The sequence below is a fragment of the Manis pentadactyla genome, chromosome 1, assembly GCF_030020395.1.
Source record: "Manis pentadactyla isolate mManPen7 chromosome 1, mManPen7.hap1, whole genome shotgun sequence".
Classification (NCBI taxonomy): Eukaryota; Metazoa; Chordata; class Mammalia; order Pholidota; family Manidae; genus Manis; species Manis pentadactyla.
This window is the reverse complement of record NC_080019.1, coordinates 8,396,077-8,416,008: the sequence shown is the minus strand read 5'-3', so window position 1 is coordinate 8,416,008 and position 19,932 is coordinate 8,396,077. Positions and strand designations below refer to the sequence as shown.

The following is a 19,932-nucleotide window of genomic DNA, read 5'->3' as shown; positions in this document are numbered from 1 at the left end:
CATGGCTTGTCCAGGGTGTTTCTAGGGGCCCTCCTTCTCCCTGGAGGAGCCTGGAGGCCCAAGGGCATCACCCCAACGCTGCCTGAAGATGGGGAAAGCAGTCAGGTTCTGCCCCGCGGCCACCCCTACCTGTCTGGAGAGGCGCCTTTGCATGGCCTCCCGAAGTCCCTTTCCAGGGGGTTTCCTGGGCCGGGGAGCGGCCTGTGGATCGGAGAGTGAGTGTGCTAAGCCATTCCCATCCTCTAACGCAGCAACGCGAGAGGTGGAGAGATCTGTAGGGCCGGCTTCCAGGTGTCCCCAGAAGCCCACCTCAGGCTGAGCGTCCTCTCAGCCGAGCCCAGGATTCCTGCACTAGACCTTGCCCCTTAGAGCATGCCAGATGTGCTGAGCAGCGAGGGTGAAGCCAGCACTCTGTTCTCTGCGCCCCTGTAGAAACCTTTGCTCCTCTTGAGAAGATTGACTCTATGCAGATCTGGCCCTGGGGAGGGGGTGTTGAGTGTAGCCAGCTACTCAAAGCTCTCCTGTTTTTATTCCCTATCTGCTCTCCCCAGAGGCCCCCTCAACTGGTATCGGAACATAGAAAGGAACTGGCAGTGGGGCTGCAGAGCTTCAGGACGGAAGGTGAGTGTGACTTCAGAGGGCTCCCCATCCCCACGGCCCTTGCAGCTTCCCACTGGCCCAGCTCAGAGCTCCGCTAGGCAGGCCGGCCTGCTGGCTTCCTCCTCTGTGTCCTTCCCAAACTCCAGGGTTTTGGAAGTGCATCCTCTCAGGGGTTCCCTCTTGGGACCCCATCCGCTGGTGCTTCCCTGGGAGTGGTGGCAGGTGGCGTTGCGGGCAGGGCAGGGGTGCGTCCAGGGGACTGGAGCATCCTGCTGGAGGGCCCCCCCAGGTCAGGGCATCAGGTGACCCAGGGTGGCTCTCAAAGACACGGGGCTTTAGCCTCTGGCCATGTCAACTTGACCAAGTCAGTCTGAGTCTTAGTCTCCACGTTTTCCAGGTGGAAAATGATTTCCAATCTCTGGGTCTGCAAAGGGAGTACAGGTAGCCCCCAACTTTTTGAAAGTTCATAATATGCCACTTCACTTTTGCAAAGACCTACATTATAGGTATTTTCATTAACTGAAAGAGATCTAGAGAGGGTTTTGGTTTTATGAGAAAGACGAAAACCGGAAGAAGCGTTCAGCGTTGGTTTGGCAATGAGCCCCCTGCAGAGGCAGCACACAGCCCAGAGAGCAAGAGCGGCTGCCCATGGTCCCCCCGGGAGCCACGCGACGCCTCCCGAGCTCTGCGCTGTGTCTGGGAGCATCTGCGTTCTGTCCCTGTTTATGCTGTAGGTCTGTTAACAAGATGTGTCTGTCCTAAGGTAGCAGAAAAACCTAAGAGGGGAAGAGGGGATGTATTTTGCATCTGGGAACATGCAGACGTTCTTCCACGTAAACTCACACTATTGTTTGTTTGCTTTATGCCATTTCAGTTCAGAAAAGATTTCAGAGGAACCCTCTACTTTTGATAGCAGAGGGAACCTGTAATGGGGTCCCCAGTTTACATTCAAAACATTAAAAACGTGAGGAAATTGCATCTCTGAGTTCCTGAGCTCACTCGGTAGCCTGGGTATCTGGTTGATTCACTCAAATGAGTGCCCTCCAGGGGCCGGGCCCTGTGCTCCACGGTGGGGGTACCATGGTGAATGAAACGGATGAGGGTCTGACCTCACGGGGCTGGGTCCTGAGGCGTAGACACAGGGCGCAGTAATTCAGAGCAGGCTGGGCAGCCAGTCAGCCTGGGATCTGATCCCTGCGTGACCTTGGGCCAGGCACTTAACCACTGTTCTCCCCCGGGGCTTCTCTAGTACAGAATGAGAGCGGTGCTGCCTCCTAGGCCTGTGCCCGGATAAACTGAGCTACTGCATCGGAAATGCTTAGAATGGGGCTTAGCACATAGTACTAGTTCAATTAATGCTCGTTGTCCTCATCTGCACTCGAATCTGTGACGGACAAAAACTACAGAAGTGGTTTGATAGGTGAGCTCTCCAGGCATGGGGGGACATGATGACGACAGTCTTTGGGCAGGTGAACTCCCCGTGCTGCTTAAGGCCGGAAACCCCTTCTTCTGCGGCCGCCTTCCAGATCTTCTCCCACCTCCTCTCAGGCCCCCACATCCAGTTTACATCTTGACTTGGACTATTCTAGAGTTTACGCAGTCCCACAGCAGCTCCAGGATTAGTTTTAGCAACAAAATCACATGCGCACGTTCCCCGATTCTTCATCACTTGGAGGAGGGATGCAATGCAACCACTTGGTTCTGCATGTACGTAAAAAATTGCGTGAATTCCTTCATCAGGGACCAACTGAGGCTGCCTGAAATGATCGTGGTAGAGTGAGAACAAAGAGAGTAAGGGGCGGCTCTCTACATCTCAGAGCGCCCCGTAAAGGTGACGCCAGTCTGCGGCCTCTGATGCCCTGCTGGTAACAGCTGTGGCTGACCCCTTCACTCACCAGAAAAGAACTGGCTTCCCTTTTAAGTGTACATTCAAAGAAAAGGAATACTGATCTCCATTCGGAGGCATCTTTCCTCCTTCCTGGGCCACCCACTTAGCTCCACGAACGTCAGTCACGCAGAGTGGGCCGGCGCACACGTTCTTACACGCACTCGCACACACAGCTCGTGTGGTCACTGCTCTGCTAACTCCAACTATATTAGAAAAACTCTTCTCCCCTGCATGATTCCCTTACTTTCACACAAGGCACTTCACTTCTGACACTTCTGGTCACCAGAAGTGTGAGAGTTTTCCCCTCACCAAGCAATTCTCTGCAACACCAGCCGGGTGTCCTACGGTTTAACTCATTCTGACACGATTATCTACCTGGAGATAGTGGCAGATCCCACAAGCTAAGGGCTCAGGCCCACGGGACTGTCCCCACTTCAGTGACAATCACAAGTCCAGGTTGTCAACCTGGGCTTCTGACCAGTCGACTATAAATCTGAGGTTCCCATGAGCTCCTCCTCAGGAGTTCAATTTATTTGCTAGAGCAGCTCACAGAACTAAGGGAAACTTAATGTTTAGGAGTTTATTAAAGGACGTGATAAAAGGGACAGGTGAAGAGATACACAGGTCTGGGAGGGTCCCTACTGCAGGAGCTTCTGTCTCCAAGGAGCTGGGGTGTGTCCCCCTCAGGGTGGATGTGTTTGCCAATGTGCAGGCTCCCCAGACCAGACCCCACACTATTGGGGCTCACATAGGCATGATCAATTATTAGCTCCATTTCCAGCCCCTCTCCCCCTTCTGAAGGCTGAAAATTCCAAGCTCCAATCACAGCCTTGTCTTTCTGGGGCCCAGCCCCCATCCAGAAGCCCCCCTGGAGTCAGCTCATTAGAACAAAAGACACTCCTGGTGCTCTTATCACGCAGGAAATCACAAGGGTTGCAGGGGCCCTGTGCCAGACACCGGGGGCAGAGACCAGTGTATATTGTGACCTCACCATCATTTTAGATCTCCACTGCGGGCGAGGCCTCCTTCCTGCAGGGTGTCCCAGGCCACAGTGGCGCTGCGAGGGCATCTGCGGGAGTTACTAGTGGAGGAAACCACATGGCCTGAGCAGGAAGCAGGTCTTGCCCCAGGGGGGTAGACCTAAGCTACCGAGGAGTGCTGTGCGAGAAGGGAGCCCTGTGCCCTCCTCCAGGCCCAGCTGTCTCCTGTTCCCCCTCCCAGATCCTGATTCCGGCCCTCATGGTAACTGCGGAGAAGGACTTCGTGCTCACTCCGGAGATGTCCAAGCATATGGAGAGCTGGGTGAGGGCGTGATCCCACCTTGGAGCCATGGGTGCTTCTGGGGAGAGGGCACCGGTGTCCCAGAAGAAAGTTGGCAGCTGGGGGCCCAGGGGATATTCAGTTGAATCACTTGCCTGGCAAGGGGCTTTGTCAGTAGCATCTCTGTTACCTGTTGGGAGCAGCCATCATGACTGATGCTTCGGTCCCCCTGCACTGATACAGGCTCTCATTGATTCAATCACTCATTCATCATTCATCCATTCATTTCATGGGCTTTCGTTGAGACAGTGCAGGATCTGGGATGTAAAGACGAGTGAGGTGCAGCTCCGCCCCCCAGGAGCTCCCCGTCCAGTGGGTGGGCGCTTGTGCAGGAGAGGTGTGAAGCAGAGGGCACGCCTGGGAATGAGGGCTGCACAGAGGTGCTCATCTGACCTTGATGGGTGACCAAGGCTTGCTGGGCAGTGAGGGGAGCAGGACACAGGGCACTGAGAGGCGAGCGGCATGCTGGTCTCAGAATGGCAGGAGCTTGGTGAGGCTGCAAGTTTTTGATGACGCTGCTGGGCCAGTCTGGCTGTGCAGACCCAGGGGAATGAGAGCCATGGAGGGGGAGTGACAAGTGTGCAACCTGTGGGTGGGGAGCTCACTCTGGCTGGTAGGGATCGTGGAGGCCTGCAGGTGGGGTGACTGTGGGCTGGCTCATGTACCCTAGGTGCTGAGAGCTGTGAGTTCACACTTGGCTGCAGCTGTGTTTGCATCATCAGGGCCTAACGGAGAGAGTGTGTTTAGAGGGAGGCTGCCAAGGACGCCCGGCAGCCAGCTGAGGAGGGGCCGCAGGAAAGGCTGATGGAGTCTATCAGCCCGCAGGGGACTTACCTTTCCTGTCCTAAGTAACCCTTGAAGGTTTTTGTAGAAGTTCAAGTTCTTAGCTGGCCCTTCCCAGCCCTTGCAGCTGATGGCCAATCTCACTGAGGTTTACTGTGCTGAGAAGGGGCAGCTCCTGCCCCTGGAACTAAAGCCACATTTTTCCCCCCAGCATTTTCTGTATCCTGTTATGGTTCAAGGCTTGTGTCTGGCAAGAACCCACATGTGCCCAGTGCGACACGGCTGCTCCCTCTCAGCCCTCTTTGCTTGTTACTGTGATCTGCTGGGGGATTCAGTTTCCAAAGGGAGGCCAGACAGCCCTGCATGCTGACCACCAGGGAGGAGGGAGACAGCCTGGGATGGGGACGCAGTCACGTCTGCGTGGCAAGAGCCAAACAATGACCAAACCTTTTCCAGGCAGTGAAGCAACTGAGTCTTAACAATTCCGAAGGGAGGCAGTTTGTTGTGATGAGAACGAGTCAGCCCTATATTTGAGTCTTAGATCAGCAGTGCTGTGTGGCCTTGGGCAAGTTACTTCACCTCTCTGAGCCTTCATATTGCCCCACAGGATTATGGTCCAGGTTAAATAAGGCAGCATATGCTGACTACCCAGCATATAGTAGAAGCTTAAATGGTCATTCCTGTCTTAACCAATGCCAGTTTCCAGGGGAGAGGTTTGGGGTGGGGGAAAGGAAGGTAGCTCCTGGCAGGGGCCCCCAGTACCTCTTACACTAACCTGGAACCAAACACATTTACGTTCTGCCATTTACTCTTCTGGGTGGGATTTTTCTTCCAGATCCCCCACCTGAAAAGGGGACACATTAAGGATTGTGGACACTGGACACAGATGGAGAAGTAAGGAGACAGGGAGTAGGGGGTCCTGGGTGGAGGGATCACGACTCCCTGTTCACTTTCAAAAGGGTCAGCTCCTCACTCATCCCCTCTGCCTTAGTGTGAGATCCAGACAGGTGTGAATTGTCTTTTATTTTCTTCCCAGGCCCTCCGAGTTGAATCAGATCCTCATTGAGTGGCTGGAAACTGATGCCAAGGACCCACTGGTGGCCTCGAAGCTCTAGGGTGTGTGGTGTGCCAGCCCCCAGCGGGTGTTCAGCCCTCTCATCTTGAACCTAAGATAGGGCCTCGCCTGCATCTCTCATAAACAGCAGCATTGTTCAGAAGCGGTTTGTAACCAACAGTGGTTTTCTTTGAAGTTAGTCAAATTTGGCATAATTTTAGATACAGGAAAAATCACATGTGATTAACTCTCCAGGTATAAATGCATCACTTTATCTCTAAGAATGGTTTATATGTTTTGGGGGGATAGGATGGGGTGGCTGGGGGTGGTTTCTCTGACCAACCCATTCATAATTTTGCAGCCAAATCAGCAGTTAGTTTTGAAGCATTTCAGCAGAGATTGGAACTCCTTGATTCAATAAAACTAAGGCACCTGACCCTGCTGTTTGTGTTCTGGGGTGGAAGGTGTTCGAAGAACCATTGCATTTGGATGAACACACTTCCCCCTGCTCTTGAGTGTGCAGGCGCCCCCGAACCTGGACCGGCACAGGCCGGTGGAACTTTCTGAGGTGCTAGAAGAGCTCTATGCTGTCGGACAGAGCAGCCACTGGTCACGTATCCCCACGCGCCCCGCCTCCCTGCCGCCCTAGCACAGCACATTCATGTACATATGCACATTTTCAGTACTTGAAACGTAGCAAATGAGAATTAAGTGACTTTTTAATTTTGTTTAATTTTGATGAATTTAAATCTAAATTCTGGCCAGTGGCCCCAGGGCAGATCTAGACCTTCCCTCTGGCCTTACCTTCCTCTTGCCACATGCAGAAACCACATCTCACTGTGCCTCACACAGTGGTCACTCTTCTCGCGTCAGGCCCTCATCATCTGCCCAGCAGCCTCCTAACTGGTCTCCCCGCTGCCCCCAGAATAAAGCTCATGCGTTGCCTGGCCCCTCGGCCCCAGCCTGGCCCCATGATTCTTAACTGCCCTCCAGTGTCATGGTGCTCGGGTCCCTGCATGCAACCCACCGAGTCTCCCTGACCCTCTGCCTGAGCTTGCGGCTCCTTTTGCCTGCAGTGCTCCAGCGGCCGCCAAGTCCCTGGGCCAGGCAGGTCACATGCCCTTCCTGCCTATGCCCCCAGCATGGGGCGCTCAGCTCACACACATACACGTGCCCTCTCTGCACTTTCCTCAGGGACATCTTGGGGAGAAGGTGGTCTCTCTAAGCTGAATTTTTCATTACCATGAGTATAAATTCACCAGGCAAAAAAGGTACGTGTGCTTGCGTGAGCGTAGAAGTCAAGGGAAAGGTTAGAACTGCTGGCAGCTCTCATTATAAGTACTCCTGTGTGCCTGGAGCCTGTACCATCTCTTATTCTTCCCATCTAACCAGCGGGGGGGACTGAGGTTCAGGTAGTTTGCCCAAGGTCATCTGGCTAATTGGGGGCACTGCCATGATTCCGACTTATGCTGTTTCCAAAGGCTGGGCTGAGCTTCTGCCAAACACCTTCCCGCTCTAAATCTGGAGGCAGACTACCTGGATTCAATTCCTGCTTTGCCACTTACCACTATGTAACCTTGAGGAGGGGTTTCCTGTGCCTCAGTTTCCCCATCTATGAAGGGGACATGAATAGTACTGAACTCCCAGGTGGTTGTAAGTATCAAACGATCCTGTATGCAGGGCCCTAGACTGGTGCTGGGCTCGGAGGGAGTGCTGCAGAAGTATTAGCTTTAAAATTTCTACTTTCTCCCAGGACAAGGCCTAGGAGGGATTTGAATGTCCAGCCACACCACGATCACCTCCTTCCTTTTGGACCTGAGAAATTAAAGGACTTGTTTGAAAGGCAAATATGCGACCCAGGGCAATGACCATATAAGCCACATTTTTACTAACTGAATCTGACTGCTCTAGGGACCTCATATAAGTGGAATTATACCGTCTTTGTCTTTTTGTAAATGACTTACATCCCTTCCTCAGGCTTCATTCATGTTGTGTATGTGTTAGAATTTCCTTCCTTTTTTTTTTTTCTTTATTGAAGGGTAATTGACAACAGTATTACATTACATTAGTTTCAGGTGTACAACACAGTGATTCAACATTTATATACATGATAATTCTAGGTACCAGCTATCACCATACCAAGTTGTTACAATATTTTGACTATATTCCTTATGCTATACATTACATCCCGGTTACTTATTTATTTTACAATTGGAAGTGTGTTTATATATATATATATTTTGTGAGGGCATCTCTCATATTTATTGATCAAATAGTTGTTAACCACAATAAATTTCTGTATAGGGGGGTCAATACTCAATGCACAATCATTAATCCACCCCAAGCCTAATTTTCGTCAGTCTCCAATCTTCTGATGCATAATGAACAAATTCTTAGATGGAGAACAAATTCTTACATAGTGAATAAGTTACATGGTGAGCAGTGCAAGGGCAGTCATCACAGAAGCTTTCGGTTTTGTTCATGCATTATAATTTCCTTCCTTTTTAAGGCTGTGAATATCCATTGTCGGTCTGTGTCACGTTCTGTTTATCCAATCATCTCCCAGTGGCCCTTCGGTTGACACTTGGGTTGCTTTCACCTTTTGGCTAATTCTGATGAATAATGCTGCTGTGAACCTGGGTATTCAGATACCTCTGTGGGTCCCTGCCTTCAGTGCATCAGGTTATGTACCCGGAAGTGGAATGGCTGGATCATATGGTAATTCTGTGTTCAATTTTTTGAGCAACCACCACACCATTTTCCATAAAGGCTGCACCAGTTTACGTTCCCACCAGCCGCACAAAGGGCTTCAGTGTCTCCACATCATCACCGACGCTTGTTATTTTCTGAGTTTTTGATAATAGCCATCCTAGTGGGTATGAAGTAGTATCTTAATATGGTTTTGGTTTGCATATCGTTAGTGCTGTTGAGCATCTTTTCAGGTGCTTATTGGCCATTTGTATATCTTCTTTGGACAGACGTCTGTTTAAATTCTTTGCACATTTTCAAATCAGGTGTGTGGGTTTTTTTGGCTATTGAGTTGTAAGAGTTCTTTATGTATTCTGGTTGTTAACCCTTTACAAGATAATAGGATTTGCAAATATTCTCTGCCATTCCATGCATTGAAAGCTCACTTTTAGTTTTTAAAAAATTAATCGAAAGTAATTAAAAATTAATCAAAAGAAATTAAAAAATAAACTTGAAGTTTAAAAGGCCCTGGGTTAGGACTTAACGCATGTTTCTTAAGCAGTTCATCCTTGTTTTCCACCTTAGTGGAAAAGGGTGAGCAGGGTGCACCAGCGTTGGGAGGAGGTGTGACTATTTAGTCTGCATCAGAATTCCAATGATAAACATAGTTCTTTATTTATGTAGCTCAAAGTAAGAAAATTGCAAAGAAAGCCCCCAAACAGTGGTCTTTGTTGCCATCTGAATAGATTGAGAGGATGGAAATTTTGGCCATGCTCTCCATCAGCTACCCTGGATTCAGATGGAAAAGGAACTTCCAGCAGCAGGGGACGTTTTCGTCAGTGCCATCCACTTAACCTTCTGCATAGAATGAATTTTATGCCTTACATCACATTTTAAAGAGAATCAGCTGGCTGAGTGGGACAAGGAAGTGATGTCTGCAGACCAGAAATTGTTAAGCATTTCCAAATGGTCACAAGATTTCAAGGAAGCACTAAGTTCCCAGGTGTTGCCGGGCAGCTGCGTCTGGGGAGGTCTCTCCCTGGGCACTGGGTGAAACCTCAGCGTGGTCGGGGGAGGGTTCTTGACTCTGAAGGAGGAAGAATTCTCCATCAGGTCTGATGAGTGTAGGTAAGGAAGGAATTCATTAGAGCGAGAGTAGCAGCAAATGGCAGCTGCTTTGCAGGCAGCTCTCTAGAGCAAGGAGGTGCAGAGGGAGGAAAGGGAAGCTCATTGAACTGCTTGGCATAGGAGAGACCCCTTGCCAACTCCTGAAGCCAGGTCACCTGGCATCCAGTGCCCTCTTGAATCTGCATGGCATGGGAACTAAGCCCCTGCCACCCCAAGTTTGGGGGAGCTGCAGAGCACTGGGTGGAATGAGATGATGTTCTGAGAACTTCCCAAAACAAAGAAGAATTTAGGGCAGGCTACTGAAGAGCATGATCCTCCAGCCACAGTCCTGTCTGGGTCCCCCAGGAGACGGGAACTTACAAGCCCAAATCGGAGCTCTCAGCAGCCCCTCCCTGCTTGTCTGGAGTAGGACAGAGAGAGTGAAGACTTGTACTTAAGTCTAGAAAGTTGAATGAAATAGCAAAACGACAAGACATCTGCCATTGCAGGAGCTCAGAGACAAAACGCAGCAAGCTGCTCAGGGAGAAGGCTTGCTTCAAGGCAAAAAGTACGCATGGGGAAAGGGGCGTGAGGGTAGCCTCAGAGGGCAGGCGCACCTGGAGGCTTGGGATTCTGTCTTTCACGGCTTTCAAGAGTAGGACAGAGGGTGGGGGGCAGGCTTAGCATGTGGTCTCCAGGTGTCTCTCCTGTGAGGGACGTTCTGTCACCATCCACAGTCTGTCCTCTAGATACTCTGTAAGATAAACTTAACACGGGAATTCAGTGATCCTGTTCTCCAAGATAGTGGTGACCCTCAAGCACTGGGAACACATCATCTAGGACTACTTGCCCTGCTTTAAGATAAGGTCAGTTGTTGGCTGATTACCATAAAATATGTAAGGAATCTTACTTTCTAACTCCCTGGATTTTTAAAATGGAATCTTAGCCTGAAGATGGAGTCCCTCCTGTTCTTACTACACTGTTTACATCTTGGCATTTTTCATCATAGGCAAGAAAAGTTACTCGTGATGCTTGTCCCACGTCCATGCTCTACCTTCACAGGTACAGATTTTATATTGAGCCAATTGTTCTCACTGATTAACAAATATGGGAGGGGAAAAGATAAAAAAGCAAGTTTTGGTGACCATTGAAACGGTAATATTAATTTCCCTTGCTGACAAATGTTTGAAAAAGTTAAGGCTCAGCAGCTATTGAACAAGCTGTCCTTCAGACAAGAAGAGATAAACAAGAACCTATCGACCTCAACCAGGGGATAATTGCAATGCACATTGAATTAACTGATGATAAGACACCGTTTTTGCTGAATTTTATATTTCCGTGTCATTTTTTTCAGTAAATGCCATTTATATAATTGATGTGACTGGATTGGGAGGTGGGGGAGGATGCGTTCTGTCAAGGGCAGTTGCAAGGGGTACAGAAAGGAAACCTGGTCTGTGACTGCAGGCGCTGGGAAGCCCAGCCAGGGTGGGAAGGGAGCCACCCCAGGGAGTTCTGGGGCACAGCCCTGGCCCACCCACACAGCCGTGGGGCCTGGCTTCTGGAATGTCCCAGAGCAGAATGCATTTACAGGAGGGAACTTGAGTCCAGCTGTAGCTGAAAGGGGCATTCGTCGGTGGGAGCAGGACCTACTTCTGACGTTGTGGGGATAGGGCTTGAGGGAAACAATGTAATTATCGGGGAGGACACCAGTCTGTGGCTCACACTCCCCTCCCTGCCATGGGCCTCTCTGCCCCTCAGGCTGAGCGCAGGTGTTGGCCACAGCCCCCGGGACCCCTTACAGGGTGTTGGACAATGAATGGGGAGCAGGGACCCGCAGCCAACCCCTTGGGGGGCCTACTCCAGCCTCAGCCCCAAGGCGGCTCCCAGCTGTCTTCCCTTGGACACGGAGCTGGCAGCCGTGGGGGGCCCGGGCCCTGCCTCTGCCATCAGGAGCAGCCCCAGGGGAACAGGCTCAGGCGAGAGGCCCAGGAGAGAGGCCCAGGCTCACTCTTCTTTCTCACAAAGGCCTCAGTGGAAATGTGAAACTCAGGACCTTGCGGACCTTGTATTAATTTGCTGGGGTGGCCATAACAGTACCGCAGAAGGGGTGGCTTCCGCGGCAGAGATGCATCCTTCCACAGCTCCGGAGGCTGGGAGGCAGAGACCAGCTGTCAGTGGGTTGCTTTCCCCTGAGGCCTCTCTCCTCGGCTTGCAGCCCCGGTGCTAGCTGAGATTTCCCGTGGGGAGCACGTGGCCACGGCTCGTGCGCCTCGTGGCAGGTGCATCTGTCTCAGGGTGTGACTTGGTAGAAATCCTGGTTTGGGGGACACAGGTATGACTCAGACCCCCCTTCCCTGTCTCAGGACTTCCCATGTGCACATCTGACCCTCAGCTCTGCACCACCCCGCCTTTCCTCCGAAGCTCCAGAGCTGTTGCTCACGCTTCCCACGAGACTCCAGCTCTTGGCCTGGAGAGATCTGATAAGCCAAGGTGCTCGGTGACTTATTAATTTGTTTGTTGCACAAGCGTGCACTGGGCTCTGGCCTTGGGCCAGGCACAGAGCTGGGGGTTGTGTATGGGCAATTGTGTCCCAAGGATCCTGCCACCTGCAGACCCGCAGCTGGGGACAGATGTGCAGAGCTTGCTACCATTTCAAGCTCCAAGTGTGTCCTGGTGCTTCTCACATGTCTCCTGGAACTTTGGTGGCAACCCAGGGAATTAGGCAAACATGGCCCTATTCTATTGAGAAGGGAAGTGAGGTTTGCAGAGGTTAATCAGCAAAGCATGGATGAGCAACCCAGGTCTGTGCCCTAAAGCCGGGGGAAGGGAAGACTTCTGCAGGAAGACTCTGCCTAGGCCGAGTGTCACTTGTTGCCCTCCCCCAGCCCATGCTGCAGCCGCCAGCATCCTGCTGTGTCTTCCTGCAGCAGTGTGTGGCTTGGCGTGTGCCTCCCCGGGTCTGACTGATGAGCTAGCACAGGGGTGCAGATTTCAGCTGCACAGCTGTGCCACGCACGCCCCCTCCAAGCTGGGCACTGCGGGAGCCCCCACATTAAGAGCCCCACAAGCCTCCCATGTCACAGCCTCCTCTGACCGCTCCTAAGGACCCGGTTAAAGCTGGGTGGTCCCTTGGCTCCAGAATGCCTAGACTTGGGGTCAGAGCTCAAGCAGCTTCCAGAAACAGCAGCTATCTCTTAAACTCTGCCCTTCCAACCTTGCTGCCTGAAAGGGGCCTGGGGGCCGGGGGCAGGCCTGCGCCACTGTTTGTCTGGGTGGAGCTTGTCGGCAATGCTGTCAATCACCTTTGCCGGGGCCAAGCCCCTCTGTGCGCAGCAACTGTGGAGTCGGCCCTGAGCTCCAAGGTCTTGTGCTGCCTGCTCGCCCCGCGGCAGTGTCTCCGTTTCCAGTGCCAGTGCCATTCCCGGAGGAAGCCAGAGTCAGCCAAGGCCTCTGACACACCGCTGCAGCCATGGTAGGGCCCCGTGGCGTGGCCGGTGAGCCCAGCAGGGCTGTGTTCAGGCAGGGCTCATGAGCCAGGCATGGGAGGGCAAAATCGGGTCAAGCCTGGGGCCAAGGGGAGGCTATGAGGGACCCTCCTAAACTGGCCGTGAGGCTCTGGAGAGGCACCAGGGTGCCGAGGAAGGCCTCAGTTGGACTCTGGTGTTTTCACTTAGTGCTCTGTGAGTCTGGGGAAGTTACTTCACCTCTCTGAGCCTCAATGAAAATGGGAATATATTTACCTATTTCATGGCATTTTTGTAAAGTCTAAATAAGACACAATACATAGGGGATCTGAGCACAGTGTTTGGCACACAGCGGGTGTCCAACAAACGGGAGGCTTATCCCCAGGCCTCCTGACAGTGGCCGGAGGCCAGAAGGGCTGCTGCAGAGTCATCTGGGTGGGCCCGCTCTCTGCAGGAAGGCCTGGTGGGGAAGCTGAAGGCCAGTTCCAAGTCCTTCCAGGGCCACCGGGCCAGCTCATGTGGCCCCAACCTCGGTCACCCCACTCAGCCGCAGCACACCTTTCCCTGGCTCCCTAGAGATGGGCCCTGGCCTGGGGCAGGAGCCCTCTGTCCAGCTTCCTCGGACTGCACCCCAACTTCATCCCTTCTAAGAACGGGTGGGGTTCTCAGTGTGATCTGCCCATCTGGCCCTGAGGGAGCAAGAGGCACTAACAGGAAGCCTCCTCAGGGCAGGGCGCCTTAGGGGCTTCCGCCACGGGTTTAATCTCCCAGTGGGCCTGAGCGGCTCAGGGCCGCAGCCTCTGGCTCCCACCTCTACGGTGGCAGGACACTGGGGAGGCGTCAGGGCAGCCTGCTGCCACCCATCTGTGGTGACCCAGCTTTGGTCCTGTCCCAGGTCCATGGGTACAAAGGAGTCAAGTTCCAAAACTGGGCGAAGACTTACGGCTGTTGCCCGGAGATGTACTATCAGCCCACATCGGTGGAGGAGATCAGAGAGGTGAGTGTCCATCGCAGCAAAGCACGCAGACCCTGGACCTCCAGCTCCATCTGGCCCTATAGACCAGGCTGTGCCCTGAGAGGAGGCTCGGATTTGGGGCATCCCTGGCTAAGACCCCCACCCCCCACCCCACCCCAGAACTGCTGGCTAGGAGAGGGCTCCACAAAGTCAGGTAAGTTCCGGACTCCAGGCCTTCCTTCCCTGCCTCTGTCCACTCAGGAGCCACACTGTGACATAATACAGTGCCACCAGCGATGGCCAGATTTTCATTTTCAGCTCAGGTCTCTTCTCTGAGTGCAGACGCAGACTCACAGACTCTCAGACTTACAGACTGTTGCACACAGTGAGAAAATTCACAAACCCATGTGCCCTAAACTGCATTTTCAATGTTTTATGTTTTCTTTTTCCGCCGTCATCCTGTTCTGCAGCAGTCTTTCCCACCTGTGCGCAGGGCAGCTGGTTGGAGTTACTGTCCCTTCTTTATCCTTTATCTGACACTAGCAAGTCTTGCCCCAGAAGTTTCCAGAATCCATCTCCTCTCCAGCACCCTTGCCATTCTCTGGGCCCAGTCCACCATCCCTTCCTCATCTGCTGTGACCCATGGTGGCCTCATTCCTGGTCTCCCTGCTTCAATGTTTACCTCGCTTGAATGCAATTTCCACAATCAGCAGAAGTAATTTTTCTTAACATGTAAGTTGGATTGGGTTACCTCCCTGCTAAAATACCTTCAGATGCTTTCCACTGTTTGTGGGAGAAAACCAGGCCTGCTGGGGCCATGCGTTGGCTGGGCATCTCTCTTGGCCTCCCCAAGGTCCCCTCTCCCTGGCTCATTATCCCCCAGCCACCAGGTTCTGCCTTTGTCCACAAGACAAACCAAGCTTTTTTCACACCTCGGGGCCTCTGCACTTGCTGTTCCTTCTGCCTTTAATGCCTGTCCCTTCACTTTCACCTGACTCACTCCTTTTCATCCTCTAGATCCCAGGGTAAACTTCACCTCCTCAGTGGATCTCAGACCACCTTCTCCGAAGCATGTCCCGTTCCTTCTGGGTCTCAGCCTCTTGTCTCCTTCATCTCATCGTCTTAACGTGTGGTCCTTTTGTTCACTTGAACATTGTCATGCTCTCCCCCTTGATGACATAAGACCGTGCTTGTCTTGTTTTCCACTGTATTCTCGATGTGTTCCTGATAAATATCTGTTGAATGAATGAGTGAATGAGTGAACAAGACCCAAGCTCCACCCTTAAAGGCTTGTACCTAAGACAGGTGTGCATACAACTAACTCCAGAGGATGCAGAGGTTGTTCACTGGCACCAGGAGAGCACAGAGGAGGGAGTGCGTGTGCGTGTGCATATGTGCGTGTGAGGGTACTCAGAGGACAGCAGTAGGGACGACAGAGTCACCACGAAGTGATCCTCTAACTAGGCCCCACGTGCTTCATATACATCATCCCATCAACCCTCACAACCCTCCTAGAGGCAGTAATTTTATCCCCATTTTACAGAGGAGCAAACAGGCTCAGCTTTGTAACTTCCCTGTATTGTAAGCGTTAGAGCCAAGGTTCACACCACTGATGGTCTGACTTCAAAGCCCCCAACTTCTTATGCAGGAAAGGCTACGTACAGGGAAGGCCTTCATGAGCTGGGCCCTGGAGCATGAATAGGAGTTCAGCAGAGGGCGCTGTGAGAGAGGGGCGGGGAGGAGGAGGCCTGGAGAGCCGTAGGGGCGGGGCTGTGGGGAGGATACAACGGGGCGGAGGCAGAGGGCTGCCTGGGAAGGCAGAGCACCCTTGAATGGAGCGGAGCGCGCAGATTCTGAGGCAACTGGCTGCATTCCGAGCCTGGGAGGAGCTCGGTGGGCTGATAACGCTGTTTGCTCGGGCTGGGCCGAAACTGGGCCAGCCCACAGGGCTGCTTCACTCACAGGTTGAGGCTGCGGCAGGCCCGTGTTTCCCCGGAGGGCCAGTAGGGTCAGGGGGAACCAGAGATAGTGTGTGTGGTCCAGGGAGCTGGAGGAGGGTGGTGGGGAACAGATTTCTTAATTGTGGAACCTGGAGCCTTAAACGTGCCCCGTGCCGGGTGGGGGGAGCAGGGAGGTGGGAAGGCCAGGGCCGCAGAGCACTTCCCGGTCTTAGTGCTCATGGAACCCCTCGTGGTGTAAACTGTAAGACTAGTGTTCCGTGGGGGCAGAGGTGAGGATGTTTGAGCAGGGACAGGAGGGCACAAGGCGAGGACTCCTTTACTGACACCATGCTTTTCTCTCTTCATTCACTCAGTGATCACTAGAGACTGGCTGCTCAGCCAGGCCTTGGGTGGGCATGGTGGGTGCAAAGCCCAATTAAGCCATGGTCGCTGCCCACATTCCAACCTGGGAGGCACTGAGGCCCTCATGGGCCAATGTGAGAAGCGGGGGACCTTAATGTGAAGGCCCTGGGGTGCCCCTTGAGAGGTTCTGTCCTGGAGAAGGAGGTGATCAGGCTTGCTGGCTGGAAAGCCCCCGGCCGCAGCGGGGAGTGTGGGCGTCCCCTTAGGATGCGCCTGGTTCCCCATCTGCTTAGCCGCTCACTCTGGCCTTCTCCTGGAGAGGCCCTCACAGCAGCCTCCAGTCAGAAAGGGGCCTTGGAGGCCTGGGTGGCCCGCCCCTGCAGGCCCTGGGAACTCTCTGCCTCGTGGAGAAAGAAAGAGAAGGCTGGGCTGATGCAGGCACTGTGTTGGCAGGTGCTGGCCCTGGCCAGGCAGCAGAACAAGAGGGTGAAGGTGGTGGGCGGCGGCCACTCGCCCTCGGACATCGCCTGCACAGACGGCTTCATGATCCACATGGGCAAGATGAACCGGGTCCTCCAGGTATTCAGAGCCCTCTGCCCCCCACCTCTGCTAGCCCCCACGCTGGGCTGGGCAGCTTCGGCTTCCATCCAAGACCCCAGGCAGAAACTCTTCAGCCTTTCCCCGCAGGCCTGCCCCCCTCCCTGCCCCTGAGTCCCAAGTGACACCCAAATTCCCGGCCAGTCCAAGGTCACCCCTCCTCGGGGGCCCTTCTGGGCTTTCCCAGGCCTCCCGTCTAGTCTGTGTGCACCTTGTGGCAATGGAGAGATGAAGAGGATGCCCACCGCCCTCCCATCCATCCACCCTCTCATCTCCCCCAGTCCCCGTTCCTGCCAGGCCCTCCTCCCCACTTCTCTAGATCAAGGACAGAGATTCAGGTGCCCAAAGGTGGACTCACAGTGACAAATTCAGAGGGATTTGCACTTAACTAGTTCTACATATGGGGAAACTGAAGACCAGACAGGGTGAGTGAGTGGCTTCCTAGGGTCACACCGCCTGTCAGCAGCTGAGCTGGGCATAGACTCAGGAGTCTGACAAAAGCGCTGGGCTGGGAATTCTGTCCATGCAGTTCAGCCAGCCTCCCAGGCTGCCAGGGAGTCAGAGTGCCAGACAGGTGCGCTGCACACTAAGAGGACTTGCATTCTCACTGACAGGACCGGCTGCCCTGATCTCTCATTCTTGCCAGATGACCTCCCCTCCACCCAGCCAGCAGAGGTTCTGGGTTTCTCTGTATTTCTTAATTTGCTCAGGCTGATGGCCTCCACCTCATAGAAAATATTCCAGCCAAGACATCCGTGAGGGCAGTAACGAACTGTGAGTGCTAACGAGTGAAGACCGGGCCACAGCAAGTGACTTTGCCGAGCTCTGTGCTCAGAGTTCAGTGTAATGAGCTTGTTCTTTGGAGTCACGCAGATGCGGGTTCTCAGCTTAGTTCCACTGCGGATGCTTATGTGACCTTGGGTGAGCGACTTAAAGTCCCTGAGGTTTGATCTCCTCCCTGTGAAATGGAGAGAGACTGTTCCTACCTCCCAGGGCTGCTGTGGGGATCTCAGGACATCGCATCCCTCCGTCCAGTTCCGAGGCTGCCTGAGTCCTCCCGGGGTGAGTGCAGGTGGAGCCTTCTAGGAAGGTCAGGCTCCAACGGGAATGGGCCCTCCTCCGTGGTGACTGCCCAGCTGTGCCCGGAATCCTACCTTCCCAGGCTAGGTGGGGTGGGGGACGGCGTAGTTGTGGCAGTCTGGAGACCTGAGCGCTAGTTCCAGCTCTGCCCCTGGCCTTGGGCACACCCCTTCTCTTCCCTGCTCCTTACGGGGTCACACGGAGTGCAGTAGCCCTCCCGAATTCGCTGTTTCACTTTCTGCGGTTTCAGTTACCCGCAGTCAGCTGTGATCTGGAAGCAGATGATCGTGCTGACATACGGTCAGAAAGTCAGCAGTAGCCTAACACTAGGTCACAGTCCCCGTGCCATCCACCTTATTTCATGTCACCATGTAGCATTTTATCATCTCACATCATCACAAGATGGGTGAGCACAGTGCAATAAGCTTTTGAGAGAGAAAGACCATATTCACATAATTTTTAGTAGAGGATGTTGTTACAGTTGTTCCATTTTATTATTAGTTGTTGTTAGCCCCTTAGTATGACTAGTTTGTAAATTCAACTTCATCACAGATGTGCATGATTAGGAAACCAGTACCTTAGGATTTGGTGCTATGCTTGGTTTCAGGCATCCCCTGGGGGCCCTAGAAGGCATTCCCTGTGGAAGGGGCAGTGCTGTATTCGCAAGGCTCCAGCACTCCAGGGCTCTGCCCGTAGACCTTTGGCTGCCTGCTCAGGGGGTGGCTCAAGCCGGCCACAGGCTGGGACTGACATGCTCATACTCACAGGAACCCTGGCTGCCAGGTGGGGGCCGGGTGATGGCCTAGCTCACCCCAGCTTATGCTGGTCTCTTGCAGGTGGACACAGAGAAGAAGCAGGTGACTGTGGAGGCTGGCATCCTCCTGGCTGACCTGCACCCACAGCTGAATAAGCATGGCCTGGCCTTGTCCAAGTAAGAGCCAATGCCCCTTCCTGAGTGGGCCGGAGCTGCCCGCCGTTCCCTGCCCTGCCCTCAGCTGACACTCAAGGATCTGGCAGGAGCCGGAGGGGGGTTCCTCCCGGGGTGCACCCCTCTTCTCCGGGCTCCTAACCTTCCCCCATAGGGCACCTATCTCTCCATCTTCCATGGGTCTAGGGGCTGTTATGTGGGAGTAGAAGAAACAGACCAGAGATGAGCTGAGTGTTAAATAACAGTCTTGTAATGGGGGGCGGGGAGCGATGGCTCAAGTCTTTCTTAATAAACTTGCAACAAACGATATGGATCCAAACAGACAGATATGCAAAATAAGCTCTCAGAGGACCTGATTAAGCCACAGGACTTGCTGGTATACCTCTCTGTGGCTTCACTTGTCTCTCCATCTAAACATGGTGTCAGTGAACGCTCAAGGGAATTCCGTTGAACCAGGAGTCAAACACAGCTGGATGAGTGAACGTCTAACTGTGTGATTTCAACCATTAAAAACAGGTGGCAGAGGTGTTTTGGCTATGAGTTAACAATCTCTTTACAGCTGGAAGTCGTACCCATGGCAGTCAGCGATTGGTAGTCAAGCCTAAGGGATCCGTTCACCCCAGCCTTCTTATCACAGGCCCTGAGGCATCATTACACTGTTTCACTGTGGAGACCATTCTGTTTCTGCCTCTCCAAGGGCCGTGGCAACTCAAACATTTATGGAGTGTTTACCATGTGCAGGCCTTGTTTGGGCCCAGAAAAGGCAAAAAGTAAAACCCAGACCCCACCCGTAAGGAGCTCCCAGCAAGGGGAGGACAGATGTACCAGGTGACAAGTATAGTGCAATAGATGCAATGTCAGAGAAACGCTCAGGGCACCCCAGGCTCTGAGGGGCAGGCAGGGGGATGTGTGCAGAGAAGAGAACTGGGGTGGGTGTGCTTCCTTGGGGGGGGCCTCTGTGTTGAATCCTAAAGGATGATCGGGTATTTACCAAAAGAAGAGAGGAGAGAAGGGATTCAGGCAAAGGGAACAGCATGCACGAAAGACAGGAGAGGGAAGGTGTGGGGGGGTGCGGGGGGTGCGGGGTGTGCAGGGGTCTGTCCACAGATAGTGCCTGTGACTAGTGACACCAGGAGGAGACGTGTCCTGTTAACTACAGGCATGA

General features: G+C 53.2%; 2 protein-coding genes across 2 annotated transcripts in view; both read left to right on the top strand.

Annotated features, from left to right (window-relative positions):
- EPHX2 (epoxide hydrolase 2) overlaps positions 1-6,081 on the top strand; it is a 51,813-nt gene extending 45,732 nt beyond the window's left edge. Inside the window, exons 16-19 of the mRNA XM_036888938.2 lie at positions 552-621; positions 3,710-3,790; positions 5,427-5,485; positions 5,628-6,081. Of these exons, the coding sequence (XP_036744833.2) occupies positions 552-621; positions 3,710-3,790; positions 5,427-5,485; positions 5,628-5,706 (289 nt within the window). The 3' untranslated portion in view covers positions 5,707-6,081. The remainder of the gene's footprint in view (positions 1-551; positions 622-3,709; positions 3,791-5,426; positions 5,486-5,627) is intronic.
- A 2,035-nt stretch (positions 6,082-8,116) lies between these two features.
- LOC118914365 (L-gulonolactone oxidase) overlaps positions 8,117-19,932 on the top strand; it is a 33,011-nt gene continuing 21,195 nt past the window's right edge. The window contains exons 1-4 of the mRNA XM_057507279.1: positions 8,117-12,912; positions 13,800-13,901; positions 16,616-16,741; positions 18,676-18,770. Coding sequence (XP_057363262.1) covers positions 12,910-12,912; positions 13,800-13,901; positions 16,616-16,741; positions 18,676-18,770 — 326 coding nt within the window. The 5' untranslated portion in view covers positions 8,117-12,909. The remainder of the gene's footprint in view (positions 12,913-13,799; positions 13,902-16,615; positions 16,742-18,675; positions 18,771-19,932) is intronic.